This window comes from Solea solea, chromosome 12, assembly GCF_958295425.1.
Source record: "Solea solea chromosome 12, fSolSol10.1, whole genome shotgun sequence".
Taxonomy (NCBI): domain Eukaryota; kingdom Metazoa; phylum Chordata; class Actinopteri; order Pleuronectiformes; family Soleidae; genus Solea; species Solea solea.
In genome coordinates, this window is record NC_081145.1 from 11,560,099 (window position 1) to 11,575,428 (window position 15,330).

At 43.2% G+C, this 15,330-nt stretch overlaps 1 protein-coding gene across 3 annotated transcripts in view; it reads left to right on the top strand.

Annotated features, from left to right (window-relative positions):
* The window catches only part of LOC131470620 (chromatin remodeling regulator CECR2), a 34,010-nt gene extending 20,114 nt beyond the window's left edge, over positions 1-13,896 (top strand). The window contains exons 5-20 of one of the 3 annotated variants that reach the window (XR_009241904.1): positions 8-91; positions 410-477; positions 766-929; positions 4,286-4,375; positions 4,660-4,810; positions 5,660-5,789; positions 5,883-5,920; positions 6,004-6,095; positions 6,236-6,362; positions 7,147-7,526; positions 7,651-7,779; positions 8,410-9,211; positions 9,646-11,713; positions 12,537-12,591; positions 12,699-13,368; positions 13,570-13,896. Coding sequence is in view for 2 of the 3 variants with exons in the window: in XM_058646558.1 (XP_058502541.1) it covers positions 8-91; positions 410-477; positions 766-929; positions 4,286-4,375; positions 4,660-4,810; positions 5,660-5,789; positions 5,883-5,920; positions 6,004-6,095; positions 6,236-6,362; positions 7,147-7,526; positions 7,651-7,779; positions 8,410-9,211; positions 9,646-11,713; positions 12,537-12,588 (4,375 nt within the window). In the remaining variant the exon portion in view is untranslated. Of the gene's footprint in view, positions 1-7; positions 92-409; positions 478-765; positions 930-4,285; positions 4,376-4,659; positions 4,811-5,659; positions 5,790-5,882; positions 5,921-6,003; positions 6,096-6,235; positions 6,363-7,146; positions 7,527-7,650; positions 7,780-8,409; positions 9,212-9,645; positions 11,714-12,536; positions 12,592-12,698; positions 13,383-13,569 lie in introns of those variants that run through there. The other 2 variants (XM_058646559.1, XM_058646558.1) reach the window with 2 other exon arrangements.
* Positions 13,897-15,330: the final 1,434 nt, after the last annotated feature.

Genomic DNA, 15,330 nt, shown 5'->3' on the forward strand with positions numbered 1-15,330 from the left:
CCAACAGTGAGTCATCTGAACTATCACTACCAGAGAAAAAGAAAAGGGGAAGACCACCAAAGAAGAGAACATTAGATGAACCTCATCTTAGGTGAGAAACTAAACTCTCTTTGTCTTCAGTCGCTACATTATATTGCCATTGCATGTGCAGTTGCTGCATATTTACTCGTCACAGTAAAATAATACATTTCTGTTTCAGCAGATGTTTATTTTGTGATGTGGTGGTTGAGTGATCATGTATCCGATATTTGTCTTTAGTCATAAATAACACCACATACTCGCCTGGCGTATGGTGATAAAATGTAGATCAGAATTTTATTAGCTTTTTGGCGGTTGGCAACACATTATTAGTCGAGTGTTGAGAACCGAGTCGTATTTACCTTCTTGTCCTATGTAATTCTCTTTTTAGCGACGTGGAAAAAGATGTGTCAGAGGACAAGTCAGACAATGGACTGGAGGAGTCTCCCCCATGCAAAGGTGAGAGAATGTCTTTACTATAAAACTGTTTTGATGTCGATCATACTGCAGTGGTTCTCAAATGGGGGTCCATGGTGCGTTGCATCTTGGTATTCAGAGGCCTAAATTTTTTTAATTTTTAATTTTTTAAGACAAATACACAAGGGGATCCTCTCGATTGCATCATTTAATGAGTCATTATTTGTTCTTTATTTGTGTTTCGAAACACCAGATTCTCTGATTTCATACTGTCTATAATTTGGTGGTAATAAAGAATGGCAAACAATATGTTTTCCTCTTTGCTTCTAGCAGGTCACAAGCGAGGCACTTGGTCCCTTGTGTGTGACACAGAGGAAGAGTGGGTCAGGCTGGCTGAAAGCATCAAGGACAACACCTCCCCACAGGACCGCCATCTCCACCGGGTCATCACCCAGAACTTCCTGCCTGAGATCAGGAGCATGATAGAGCACAAGGTCAGACACAGGAGAGACGTAACCATCAGTCTCCACTACAGCAGCTCGCAATGTCTTTTCTTAAAACAAACATGTATGTAATTTTATCAGCTTCAAGCCAGACCAATGTGTCTGGCTACCAACATATAAACATCAAGCCCAACCTTTTAGATGTTAGAAGTTGTACAAAATGCAAGTTAAACGTTTTCATATTCTTGCCACCTTGATCAGTGGAGTGCTGTTTTTTTTGTTTTGTTTTTAAATCAGACAACCACTTAACAAACTATACGACAACAATTCTAACTTGATAGTAACCATTGAAAATGTATTACTTTTTTACTTTTTCTTTTAATTGGAAATTCTACTTTGATCACATAAAAACCTTGAATACTGCATTATTTATGTTAAGAAAACCTAGTGGTCACCTTTGAAAGGTTGAACCTGACCTCCACTTAGCTGCCTCTAGCATTCTCTGGTGCATTTAGCTTTCTTCTTGTTGGAGTCTCACCTGGGATAGCTGTAGGACAGATGGAGTGAAAGCTGGTCTGTGCTTGCCCTTAATTTGACACATAAGCTTGGTGATGAAGTTTGCCTCAGGTTCTCCACTTGAGACTCACTCTGGATAACTAAGCTCTCGTGCTAGTTTGGCAGAATGCATTCAGGCCCAAGGTTTGTAGTCGATCTTTTTCTGTGCTTGGCCACACAGTGGATATTACTTATTTGTCATTATCTTGTGTTATATACTTTAGGGGCAGATTGTGCATCCTTATGTCAATTTCTAGCATCAGTCAGAGCTAGAAACTTTTCATATTTTAATTTTAATTTTAATTTTAATTAATTTTTTTATTCCTTTCATCTGTATGAGGATCCATGTGTTCTTTTCACTCTTGTGGTAGATAAGTATCACTGACTGTTGCTATAGAAACCCTCTCTGTCTTTCTCCATCATCAACGGTGAAGTAAAGAATCCTGCTTGCTCTGTTTGTTGACAGAGGGGTGACACTTTTCACACAAAATGGTCAGTGGATGAATGTGGTCCTGCCCTACATTGATTGTAAACACAGCTGACATTGCATGTGGCACTCAGATGGTCTGTTTATAGCTTTATTGGAGAGCGTCTTGGTGCTTGGTTCTATGTGATGTAAAGTTTTTTTTTTTGTTCTTTTCTGGTTGGCACAGAAGTAACATAGACACTTTGATTAGTGGTGATTCCACTACAGCACTTCTTAAAACAGATTAATTCAAAACTTAAAAAAATAAAATAAAAAAAAGTGAACTCTTTCCACTCTACATGATTTCCATCAAGCATGATCACAGTGTGGGGAAAAAAATATTAATCATACTTGGCTCAAAGAAGACTCAATTAAAAGGGAGTGCATTCCTCTAAGGTTCTTCTTATATGCAAATGATTTTCACTGTCACAGCAGGAGATTGTTCTGAAGTGTCCTCTTTATTAATTATATATGGAAATACTGCACAGTCTGTCATTGATTTTAAATTAAGGAAACAAAATATCAGTATCTATCCTCTCTGCTTTCTATTGAGCAATGTCTAATTAAAGACTACAGGCAGTGTAACATTCAATGTTCTCTAAACTTTCTAATATCCCCCCCCCCCCCCCTTGAAGTGATGAACTATTTTCCCACCAAGTCCTCTTAGTAATTTCTTTAATTTGTAGATTTTTGTTTCGTTGTTCAGAGAGAAACGGGTGTTATTTTTTTGGACCGTAGAATGATTATTCGATGTTTATCATAAATCAATGATTTTGTCATACCATTTATATGGTATTGTATGTCTTGAGGTGGGTGTGTGCAAACATATACAAAGCACTTAATGCTGAACCCTTTCTTCCACACGTCTCTTGGGCTGCTGTCGCCAAGCATTTCATGGGGCACCGACAGCAGACGGGAGCTCACCTTGAGGCAGAATGGAGCCTCTTGAATGACAGCTCTGCTGTGCTGCAGGATGCTCTCAACCTCTCTTAGTGATGACACCAGAGGCACTCTATCTTGTGTGTGTGTGTGTGTGTGTGTGTGTGTGTGTGTGTTAGATGGAGGGGGGGGATATTGAACTAGTGGTAATGTAAAGAGGGCCCTTAGAACCCCAGGATACACCAGTGCTTCACACAAAGAGAAGGCAGAGATTGAGTGCTGAAGGGCAGTAAAGATCAGACCTAGAACATTTGTCTCTTCTGAAAATGTCTTCACTCTTGCCACCTCACTTGCACACTAGGGCTGGCAGTAATTCAATAACAATATACATTTTGCGGTATAAATGTATTCAATCGGAAAGGTTCAATATATAGCGATGTAATATTTATGCATTCCTTCAGTAGAACAAGTTTTCATTTTTGTTTAATCCATAAAATCGTTTCCACTTTCTGCCATCTGATATTTATAGTGATAATAATTGATATTGGCTAATTTGATAATGTTTTATCATGATAATCTTTTTGAACATATTGTCCAGCTCTACTGCACACATGTAAGATTCATAGAGGTCGCCACAGTTATATTCTGGATGGCCAGAAGCTTCACTGACACCTCTCAATGCTCAGCTGCTCCAAGCTAGTAGTTGTTTGCTTTCCTGATTAACTCTGACATGAGCTGCAGAGGGCAGTCTCTGTGGGCTAGTGTTTCCCTCTTTTACTGTGCCTTCTCTCCAGATTACTGTTGTGTTATGTCATGGCTATGTGTTATGTTATGACATGTTATAGATGTGGACATGAATGGGGTTTATTGGTGTTATTTTCTAGATGTAAGGCAAACATTTCACCGTCATAATCTCACGTTTCCTGATTGGCTGTCTCTGTGCAGTTATGAGACTGGACAGCATAGCATGCCTTTTTACTGCAGTATGCCGTCTAATCATTACAAATGTTTTGTTGAGTCACAGGGGAAACACATGTTTAGATTTTTTTTTCTTTCATAAGCTTTTCCTCGGGGAAGGGTGGGGGAATGTAGGCAGCAGAGTCGAGAGGGATCACTTGGGGGGGAGGGAAAAGCAGGGCCACTGACCTCTCAGTACTCGTTGCTTCTCCATAATTCCCCAGGGCCTGTCAGTCAGTTGGCTTGTGTGTGGTGGGTTGTCTGTTGATCTGTCCTGAAGGCTCAGTTAGTAATGTTTGTTGACAAAATGAGTTAGAAGTGTTTTTTTGCATACAGTATGTCGTTTAGAAGTTTAAAAAGTTGGGATTGTAGAGGATAACAACCAAATAAACGTGTGTATTACTAATGCCACTTCACCTCTTACATTTACAGAAAAACACCTTTTAATTTTAGTTGTTGTCTGCAGTTAATTGGGAGTAGGAGACATCCACACCATGGATCAAGAGCAAAGCTCAACTTTATCTCTTCTTCTTATTTTGTTTATCTACAGGAGCGAGAGCATAAACAGAAACTTCTGGACCCGCCCCTGCTGCCCACATCACAACGCTTCTCTGAAAAAAACATTCAGCAAGAAGACGAGGTGTGTACCTGCCTGTTAACATTTTTTAATACTATTGTAGACTGTGGGTGTACTACTGCCACAGCTGCAGTAGAATGTTTAAAATAATATTGCGCACAACACAGAAAATGAGGCGTTTGTTTTGCCACCAGCATTTTTTGTGTTTCTTTGTAATTGTAAAAGTTACTTTTGGTTATTTCTGTTCTTCATTCCCAGTGTTTGAGATTTTCAACTGTCCTATTTTCACAAAGGTATTACGAGTAGTCTAAGATGAGACCCGAATGGGCTTGTGTTTATGCATTTAGGATGGTCTGAAGGCTGTGACAGAGGAGGAGAGAAAGAAGGATGAAGAGCTGGACAGGCAGGTCCTGTTGGCTGAACAGCGACAAGAAGAGGAGAGACGTCTGCAGGAGGAACGGCAGAGAGAGAAGATGGAAAAGATCAAAGCTGTGGAAGGTAAGCTGGATGGATGGATACAAAGACCTCTTAGTAGCCTGGGGTTTTATACATAAATGTTATAAGACAAAAATGTAGCCAAGTACCATACATCAAATATAAAGGAGCGGCAATAATGTCACATTCTTTCATCAGCATCCTGTCAGCAGCAGGTAGGGGTTTTCCCCCATTCTTCTGCCAAGGATCAAGGGTAGAATGGACTGTGAAGGGCATAGGCTTCAACGTTTCCACTGCTGTGGTTTGGCTCTTAATGGCTGAAAAATCTGCAGTAGGGTAGCAGCTCTCAAAGCTTTGTGATTTATGTATTGTACACAGAGACTGTGAGAGTGAATGTTCAGGGCCTTTAATCACAGGATCACTCTTTTTCTCCCTCCCTCTGATGTCATCTGTCATGGGTTAATGAACTGCTGATTGTGTTAGAGTGGAGGAGCCTCATTAATGTATTATAGATGAACAGCAGGACCTGGCCACTCTCTGTGTGGATTGCATATGTGGAATCCTCCCTGAAACATCTTTAATACACACAGCAGGGGGGCTGGCAGGCCTCTCTCTGCCTTTCATGCTAAAAGATAAAGCAGTGATACATTTCTTTGCTCCCCTTTGGTCTTTTGATCAGCTGTGCCTAAGTAAAGATGGCTGATGCCTCCTCCTGATAGTCTGATAGCGAAGGCCTGGTTTTCTTCGACTCCTCTGACAGACTCAATGGGTTGAAAGTGCAATTTAAACTGTAATTCAAGAGCCTGAAAAAAAGCAAATGAATCAATGTTAGCCCAAAACCCTCTTGGGACTGGTGTTTTTTATTGTTTGTTTGTGTCCCTAATTGCCCCGTCTTCTTCTTCCTTCTCTAAGAACGAGCGAAGAGACGGAAGATGCGAGAGGAAAAGGCCTGGCTGCTGTCTCAAGGAAAAGAGCTGCCACCTGAGCTACTGAATCTAGAACCTTCCTCCCCTGTACACAGAACACGCCGGAATAAAGATTTGTATGAGACTTATTAATGAGATGTATTTAAAAAAATAATTCAAATTTCTACTTAAATAATCAGTGGTAACATGTCCCATGTTCAACATTACAGCTATGAAATTGATGACGACTACACCGCTCTATACAAAGGTATGCTTATGAAATCCTAACTGAATGTTGTCTTTACCTCGGTCTACATATGTGTCTGATCTGATATACTCTCTTTTCTTCAGTGCTTGAGGTCCTGAAATCCCATAAAGATGCTTGGCCTTTCTTGGAGCCTGTGGATGACTCCTATGCCCCCAATTACCATGAGCTCATCCAGGTATAAATGACTGTAATGTCATGGTGTTAGTGTAGTATTGAATTTGTGTTTGTGTTGTTTTTCACCTAATGTGTATGCAATTACTTGGGAGTATACTGCTTGAGGTTTTAATTGTATTGGTGTCCTTTAAATGTCATCAGACTCCCATGGACCTGTCCACCATTGAAAAGAAGCTCAATGAAGGAGACTACATTGCCAAGGAGGAGTTTGTTGCTGACGTGAAGCTCATGTTTGAAAACTGTGTTGAGTACAACGGGGAAGACAGTGGTAAATGAACACACACACCAGTTCCACACCAGATATCCACTTCCTTCCATGAACAAGTTGTCACAGTACAAGACAAATGTGTCAACCTCAATTACACTAGGTGTAAGTTGTGGGAAAGAAGGGCATATGTGCATTTTCGGGGTGAGAGGTGGGGTGTGAGAGTGGGAGAAAGAGAGCAAAAGAAAGGGGGCCGGACTTGGTGGTGGTTTGAGGCCGGGGCCGGGGCAGCCTTGACAGTGATTAATGGGGAGTGATTGAGTTGTGCTTCACTGCTCAGGGGGATCTGAGCCTTGCAGTGCCAGAGAAACATTCCAGGCCCTTAGACCCCTGTCTGGAGCCATCCATCCAACTGAATGCTCTCCCCAGGGACGGGGGGAAAGAGTGTGCAGGGTGGGGGAGTTTGGGTGGAGCACTTGAGGAGGAGGAGGAAGGGGTTGAAGGCACAGGGGTCATTCTACGCCCTCTGACCTGGTCAGTAGGCCAATGTAAGCAGAGAACAGAGGAGTGTGTGTCTCTATGGCTGCATGACATGCATGTTGGCCTTAGGTGCTTGAGTGGTAGGGAGTAACGGAGAGATGATGTGAGCTCCTGTAGGTGTGAATAAGAGGGGGGTGTGAATGAAGAGCTATTATTCGAGTGTATATGGGTGAGTTACAGGTTTTTATTTTTTTAGTTTATGACTATATGCAGTTAAGTTATGGTTGCATTTAGGAACTTAGTAAGCGTTATCATATCTTATCATATAAACACATTCGTGTTAATATGTGTGTCTGTTTGTTTTCAGAATACACTATCATGGCAGAGTCCCTAGAGCGGTGTTTCAGTCGGGCCATGTTGAAACACTTTCCATCAGAGGATGGCGACACAGATGAGGAATTCAACATCAGACAAGAAGACAGGGAGCGCAAGGATAAAAAGCGCAACCGTGGAAATAAAAATCTGGGACCTGAAAGTCTAATCAAGGCCACTGAGCAAGTCCAACGTAAGCGAAACTCCCAAGGGGGCAAGGGCATCTCGCCCTCAGAGGAAGAGGACAACAAGCTGACACGGCCACTGCTTCCTCCACACTGGACCAATGGCCCCCCTCACCCTCACAGTCTGCCGCCAAGCCAACAACGTATCCACGAAGGAGACATGAGAGGCATGTACCACCCAGGACAACAGGTATTGACAGGACAACTGCTTTTAAAAAAAAATCCTTTTTGATGTTTTTTAAATTGTTTTAATAGCACCTTCATCTTTTTTCTGTTTGAAGTTTGAAATCAGTGAATTCTTTCTGTCTTGACAGCTCCGTCATCCTGGCCCACATATGTATGCCCAAAGAATGGCTATGGATCCTCGCTTTGCTTACCCAGCTCACATTTCCAGGCATGGAGACCCCAACTTGAACCACTTTCCCCGTAACTTTAACATGCAGGTATGAATTATTGTAATAGATGTTTAGATAGGTGCTCAAATGATTATTACTCCCTTTTTTCATATTTATTTCATATGTATTTAGCCAACAGTCTGGATTTGCTTAATCTTTCCTTATTTTCCAGTAATGTGAATCATATTTGTACTTTCTGCACAAAAGATCTTAAGCCTTATTAAGTCACTCAACACTTTTCATAATTGTTGCTCCACAAAACTTAGTGTTGGGCAGCATTTCCAGTGTCTACTTCAGACAACAACAGGAGAGCCAGGAAAAGAAGTGGTCATTGTATTCATTGTCCCAAAAGAGAGCTACAGATTCAATATGTTTGGTATTATCACACCACATGACATAATGTGAATTTGTGTGACATGAGAGGAAAGTGTCATGTCTATACTACAGTCTGTTCTTCTTTACTTTGTTTTCATGCATGTCTGTAATATATGTAAATTCATATTTTTATGCTTGTCTGTGTTTGTGTACACAATGTATATTTCAATTTGTGGTGCTCTATATAGATATATGTATTCGTACGGACTCTGTTACACCTTGAATCTTGATGGCAGACTGATGACCAGGTATACTGATCAAAGCCTCCAATTTACTTTTTCTTTTTTATTGTATTTTTCTTAGCATCGCATGGTTGAAGGACATCATATGGGTCCGAGGTATCCAATGGGCCCAGATCCGAACCAGCAGCCACCTCCACACCAGCAGCAGCACCCTTACATGGGTCCAACTCATGGTCCATCTCTGGGCCCACGTCCCATGGCCCTACAGCCTGGACCTCCTCCTGAAGCAAGCATGTACCCATCCCACCACCATGCAGAGGGCCACGCCATGCACCAAATGGGCAACAGATTCCCAGGACCAGATAGACCAACTCAGCACAACTACCCTGGCTTGAGGCCGCCTGGCTTGAGTCTTTCCAACATGTGGACTAGTATGAATCAACAAGAGAGACCAAATGGGATACACATGCAAGATCCCAACAGAGTCAACCAGCACAACTTCACTTATGGAGGGGTTCCACCTCCAGCAGGGCATAAACCATGGCCCGAAGCTGCAGGATACCCACACCCACATCCCAATGCCCACTATCAAATGTCTTCAGGGGTCAGCTCCCAGGGGTCCATGTCCTCACACCCCGCTCCCCACCAAGACTCCATTAACAGGACACGCTTGGCTTCAATGCTGGAAAGCCCTGAGATGCTTGCCCTGCAGCAGCTGTCAGCTTCTTCTCGACCCCCTGCCGGTGCCCCTCATCAGCACATGGGCAACTTTCAGCAGTCTGGGCCCCCATCAGGAATTGGCAGCATCCCAGCTCACCCTTCTCAACAGCCTCCCCCTGCCCCTGAGGTTCAGCTGCTGCGTCCTGCTACAGACAATGGGCCAGACAGCCAGGCCTGCCAACAGACAGACATGCAGCCCAAAGGTAGACCTGACCTTCTCTTGTAATATTTCACCAGCAGTTCTAGGTTGAAGTGTGTTCATTTGTTAACCAGCACAGAACACTCCCTTGTCCCACTGTGGAGGGTGTTTTTTGTTGTTGCAAAATTTAATTGATTATGTTTCAAAGTAAGGTTCAAATTTGAAATTCGTGAGTTAACTAAAATCATTTGTTGGTTGCTGTTAGTAAAGCTCCACTACCAGTCTCACAAATCACCTTCACTACAAAGGAATAAAACAGGATGTCTGTAAAGCTGCTAGGGATTTAAAAAAATATATAATTTTTTTTTTAGTAGCATGAATGAACTCCTCACTTGTTGTTTTTATACCGTTCTGTTTTTTCAGTAATTATTGTGAGTTAAACATGAATGCCACACTCCCCTGTGTAATCCTTTTAATATGAAATCTGTTTGTTCACAGGCACATCAGAGAACAAAATGGTGCCCAACAACATTTCTGAAGGAGCTCAATCACAAGAGAACAGTTTGTCAATTAATCAAGAGCACCCACCCAATCCTAGTCCCACAGGACACCACACTGGGGCAGCAGAGGGAATGCAGAGCCCCCCGACCCCCAAGTCAGGCAAATCACAAGACAATTCTTCTGGACCCGAGCTCTCACAGAGCTCAACAGCGAGCCACAAGCCGGATGTAGATGACCACAGACAGTCTGCCAGCCACTGTCCTCCTCAACTCAATAGTGCCCCTACTGTTTCACCACATGTCGACACAAACCACGACAGTTCCACAGATTTTTCGCCACCAAATCCTTCTCAGAGTACAGAACACATACAAAACGCTCCAGGCCCTGCACTTCTTCCCCGGAATGCCCTTCCACTGCAGGTACCAGGATCTCAGAATTCTACTCGGCAGGACAACTTGCCACACATGCTGAATGCACCACAGCAGCAAAGCGAGCACCAGCAGAACATTCAAAAACAGCAGCAGCAATCTCAGGCAACCCAAAGAGTCCCCTCTCAATGCCCCCCCTCTAGCTCTCCACAGCTGATGAGCCAAGATGCACAACAACACAATTCTCCACATCATGTCCAACAAAGCGTCTCCCCCCAACATCCCACACAGAACAGCCCCATGCATGGGATGCCTCAGAGTTCCACACAAGGAGCCCAGCCTGGACCACCTCAACCAGCTCCTCTCACGTCTTTACCACCCAGTCATCCTGCTCCACTGTTCCCCTCACAGCCTAGTCCTGCAGACCACGGTAATCAAAGACCCAGTGAGCCTACAAGTAGAGCAGACACAGAGGGTACCACTACTGCTCCACAGCACACCGTGATGAAATCTGGGCCTCCAAGTGGTATTTATAAACATCAGGGTTTCAGCCCCAGTCACCACCAAGCCCAACTGGTAGGTAGTAACACAGGTTTGCAGACTCCGAGAGGGTCTTCACCTGGTCACAACCCAGCTATGCCTCCCCACTCCCAAGACCATGTAAATGGAACCATGGGTCCTTACAGCATGGGGAACCCTCAGCATCCACACTACAACCAGACTAACATGACGAGATCCATGCCTCCATCTGTGCACCACTCTTATCACAACCAGACCATGAACCCCCTTCCTGCTCACCACCCCTCCTACCACCAGCAGGGAGGGACTGCTTACCCCTACCACATGCCTGGTCAACAGCACCCTCAGGCTCACCCCAACATGTACCCACCTCATCAGTACCAGCAGCAACACTACTACCCCCAGCACCATCCGCAAGCTCAGACCCATGGTCAGGCTAATAATAGACGGGGTTATCCCCCAGAGGAGTGGCATCGGTCACCTTATCAACCACACCATCAAATGGCATCTAATGCCTACCTACCTGTGGGCAGTGCCAGAGGCAACAGTCAGTCAAAGGAGAGCAGTATGTCACCTATGGGCTCTGAGGGTTCCAGTGGGGCTGCCTTGCTGTCTCCTGGCCCTATGGCCGAAGCAGGGCCAAACTCTGGTGGCTCAGAGGAGGGAAAGGTGGAAAGCAGGTCACAGGCAAGCAGAGGCAGCAGCAGTGGTGGCAGTCCAGTTCATAATGAGAGCTCAGACCATCCTGAAAGCCCAAAAGAAATCCTGGACCTGGACAGCCATAATGCTGCTGCCCGCCACCGTGGCCCACAGCCACCTCAACAGCTACACCCAACCGCCTCAGCTTCACATATGTCGCCTGGCTTTATGTACAACTCGCGTGCCTTGCACCCTGGGATGCAGCAAGGGGGTGCCCCTCTACCACATGTGATGTCACATGCCCGAGGAGTTGTAAATGGAAGCCCGTACCCTTGCCAGCCATACCCAGATCCAGGACGCTATGCTGGCCAGAGACCTCACCCACACCTAATGGAGGCTCTGCAGCGGCCTCAGCAGCTGCCGTACAGCCCAGGTCAGACACGCATGGCAATGTACCAGAATCCACACCCTGCAGGGCACTACCAAGGCATGATGATTCAGCAGAGATTCCGAGCACCAGAACACTTCCTACACCCAGGGTGAACTTACTTTCTTACATTAATTCTTTGTGATTATTATTGAAAGAATAAATCCTCTTATGTTCCACCATATGCAAGTAATGAGTGAACACAGACTTCCTGCTGTAATCGTTGTTGCTGCACGTTAGTGCCGTCCACTCTGATGTTTCTGATTAGATTGTTGCTTTAAAACAAATGTCTAATTACCAGTTACTTATTTCTTCAGTTTAAGAACCTTCACACTGATAAGACAAGAATGAGTTGTCGCTGGGTGCAATGCCCCACAACTCTCTTGACTTTTGACCAACATGCCTCAAAGAGACCTCAGCTCATATCACTCTTTTTGGTCACCTGCGCAGGGGCTGCATCAGGCCTGGCACACTGGCTGCAATGCTTTTTTTTTTTTTCTTCAAGCTGTGTAAAGTCAAAATAGACAGTTAAAATTATCTGTTTGGATGTCTGTATGTGTCCATTATGTCACAAACACTTTCTAACCCCTTTCACAGTAAAATCTCTAGCATTCCATTCAGCATAACATTTATTGTGGAATATTTGCAGGACCGCTGACGCGCGGCATATTAAGAATTACATTATAGCAATTTTAAAGGCAACCCCTATGTAAAACACAGCGGCCGACAAAGTGCAAGATGCAGCAGATCAGTGACGCACCTGTCACACAATGTACAGTGTTGTTCAGGCAAAACAGGCAGTTAAAAAACATGTTTAGATAAATAAGTAAGTAAACTAAAAGGTACTCAAACTAGAGAGCTAGGAACTAGCTCAGTGGGTTCATTGTTGTTATTAACAGCAGTGTGAACATTGGCATACGTTTCTGTGTTTACAGGCAGCAAATGATGGCTGCTCCTCGAGGCCCTAGCAGTAAACAGGGAGTGTGACATGTGAGTGTAACACTTTTTTAGCATTTTTCTATTTTTAATCATTTGTAGGTTTAACATTTTGCTACCAAATGTGTTCATAAATGAACAATTAACTGTTCTCCTTTCAGACATGTTACTAATGAAGAGCATCCAGACAAAGTCACGAGCAGAAAGGAAGATGAAGTCGTGCAGGCGGGGCAGGCAGAGACTACAATGGGGATGCTTTGCTCCACGGCCAACTTTACATGATATTCTGGAGAAAAACAAGAACGTAAACTCCATTTTGCCCACATTTGGACTGGAAGATCCAAGCAGGCAGCTGGAATTACTTATCTGTTGATGATGCTGTGAAATGTTTTTGAGTCCTCTCCACGCAGAGCTCACTGAGGTCAGGAACAAAAATGCTCTGTGGAACTGGAATGAATTCATCCCAGCACACATTAGCAGAACGGCTGCATTCTGTCATGTGTGACTCCATCAGAAGAGCAGTATTTTTAACCACTAGTTAAACCTGCCTCACACAGGGGACACGTCCTTTTCCTCTTTGAGGAGTGAAAATATGGATTTTTTTTAAAGGCCATTGCTCCTCTTGTTCACTGACTGTAGAGGTGTAAATTAATGACGAAGAGACAAGATTTTTTGTTTTTACTACTATTTTTCCTGTTCCTTCTATCTTAAAACTCAGGTGGAAAAAAAAGAAGAAAAAAGGAGGTACTATGAGACTCTCACTCTGTCCCAATCACCTCACAGACTCCTTGCAATTGCCTTGGTTTCCTTTGTGAATGTATGAATAAAAGCGTAAGTGAAGCACAGTAGCTGCATGTGAAAGATTACGAACGCTGATTATTATTAGTGTTTCTCAACTGCTGAGTAAATGCTGATTATATGCATCTTTCAGAGCTGCCTTCATTGTTAGGAATGTGTTTGACTTGCAGAGGAGGACAGACAAGGATGTACTGCACTACGTGTTTTTTTTTTTTGTTTGTTTTTTTGGTCTAGATATCCTGGAATTGAGAGGCCTTCAGTAGTCTTATGGCACTTTTCCACTGCATGGTCCCAGTGCGACTCGACTCGGCACGGCTCGGTTATTTTGCTTTTCCATCAACGATAGTACCTGGTACTTTTTTGAGTACCTGCTCTGGCGAGGTTCCAAGTGAGCCAAGCCAATACTATGTGTGACATCGTCGGACTGCTGGGGCAATTGATGAGAGTGTCATCACAGGAAGGGGAATGAGCAAGATGTCTGGCTCAAGAATCAAGCCGTACAATGCCCAACTGTAGATCAGTTAAGAATACTTAACAATCCTGAAAACGTGCGCAAAGGAAATGTCTAAAATCTCAATATTTAACAGAGGTGTATTTAGCGACGGCACTGCTGAAAGCCTCACGAATCCTCCCCTGCCGCTGTATTTCAGTCCAGTGACTGTCAGTACTGCACAAATATTTTTAATTAACTGCTTTACAAGTCACGAGTCTGTGTGTCATGTATAAAACGAAGTCACTGCGGTTTTGTGGAGCCGTGCTGTGATGACTCCGCCTACCTGGAGGAGGAACTATGATGTAATGGAAAACCAATCGGACCACGATGAGGCGAGACTGGACCATGTAGTGGGAAAGCGGCATTCCTTTCAGTTAATGCTTGTTAAAATACTGTATATTTACATATATATGTGTGTATACATACACATATATGTATGTGTATGTATGTGTATGTATATATATATATATATATATATATATATATATATATATATATATATATATATATATATATGAACCCTTCACTGTAGAGATGTTCCAGATGAGGTAAATCTAAAATTCTCACACTGTGATATGTCGTGTTAGCTAGTATCTGCATAAATACAGAACCAACATAGACACGTGAAATCCTGCTGATATTTTTAAGTGTGACGTTTTTACATTCCATCCACAAAATTGTAGCTTTAGTACCTTTTGTACACGCATCTCTTCCATTTTGCATGGCTGCGTCTTGAGCCTTTTACTTGTTTCGCTTCTAAACATATCCTCAGGGTGTACGGTTTCTTTATACGGGTATTTTTCATTATTATTATTATTATTATTATTATTATTATTTGAAGAGGAGCCGCAAAAGTAAAATGGAGACGCAACTGTGACAAATCAGTCCACCTCATGTGAAGAAGTTGACTTTTTAGGGTCTGTAATTATCCTCCATAGCAACATTTGCTCATGTGTTCAGCAGATTAAAATCTTGTTGTTTTTTTCATTTTCATTCAATTTGATTTGGAAATGTCATCGATCAAGCAAACAGTGCTGTTTGTCATAACTGTGAGACACCACTTGTACAGTTAAGCGATGGCAGCAAATGAATCTACCTCATTCAGCCAGTCAGTGGCATTTACACTCACTTCCACTTCCTCTTTCACTATTCCAGACTCATGTGGGTGATCATTTTATTGACCTGATGGTTTTACCGCCACTGTTATCTTTTAGGTTTGCAGAACGGACAAGGAGATGGCCTTACTCAATCTTTCCATCTTGAGAGAAAATCAAAGGTTGATTTTCTTTTAATTTGACACTGACTGACCTTCAACAGGGCGATTAAATGGCTATTCCGCTGTTGGTTTGTCACTGAGTGCAGGTGCAATCCTTGGACGTGTACACTATCTTTTCACTGGGTACTTTCACTCTCATTCTTTTAAAGCCATCATTGGAGAATGATGGACAATGTTTTTTCATGTGTCTGAAGTGGAGCTTTGTTGTACAGATAGCATGCCTTCC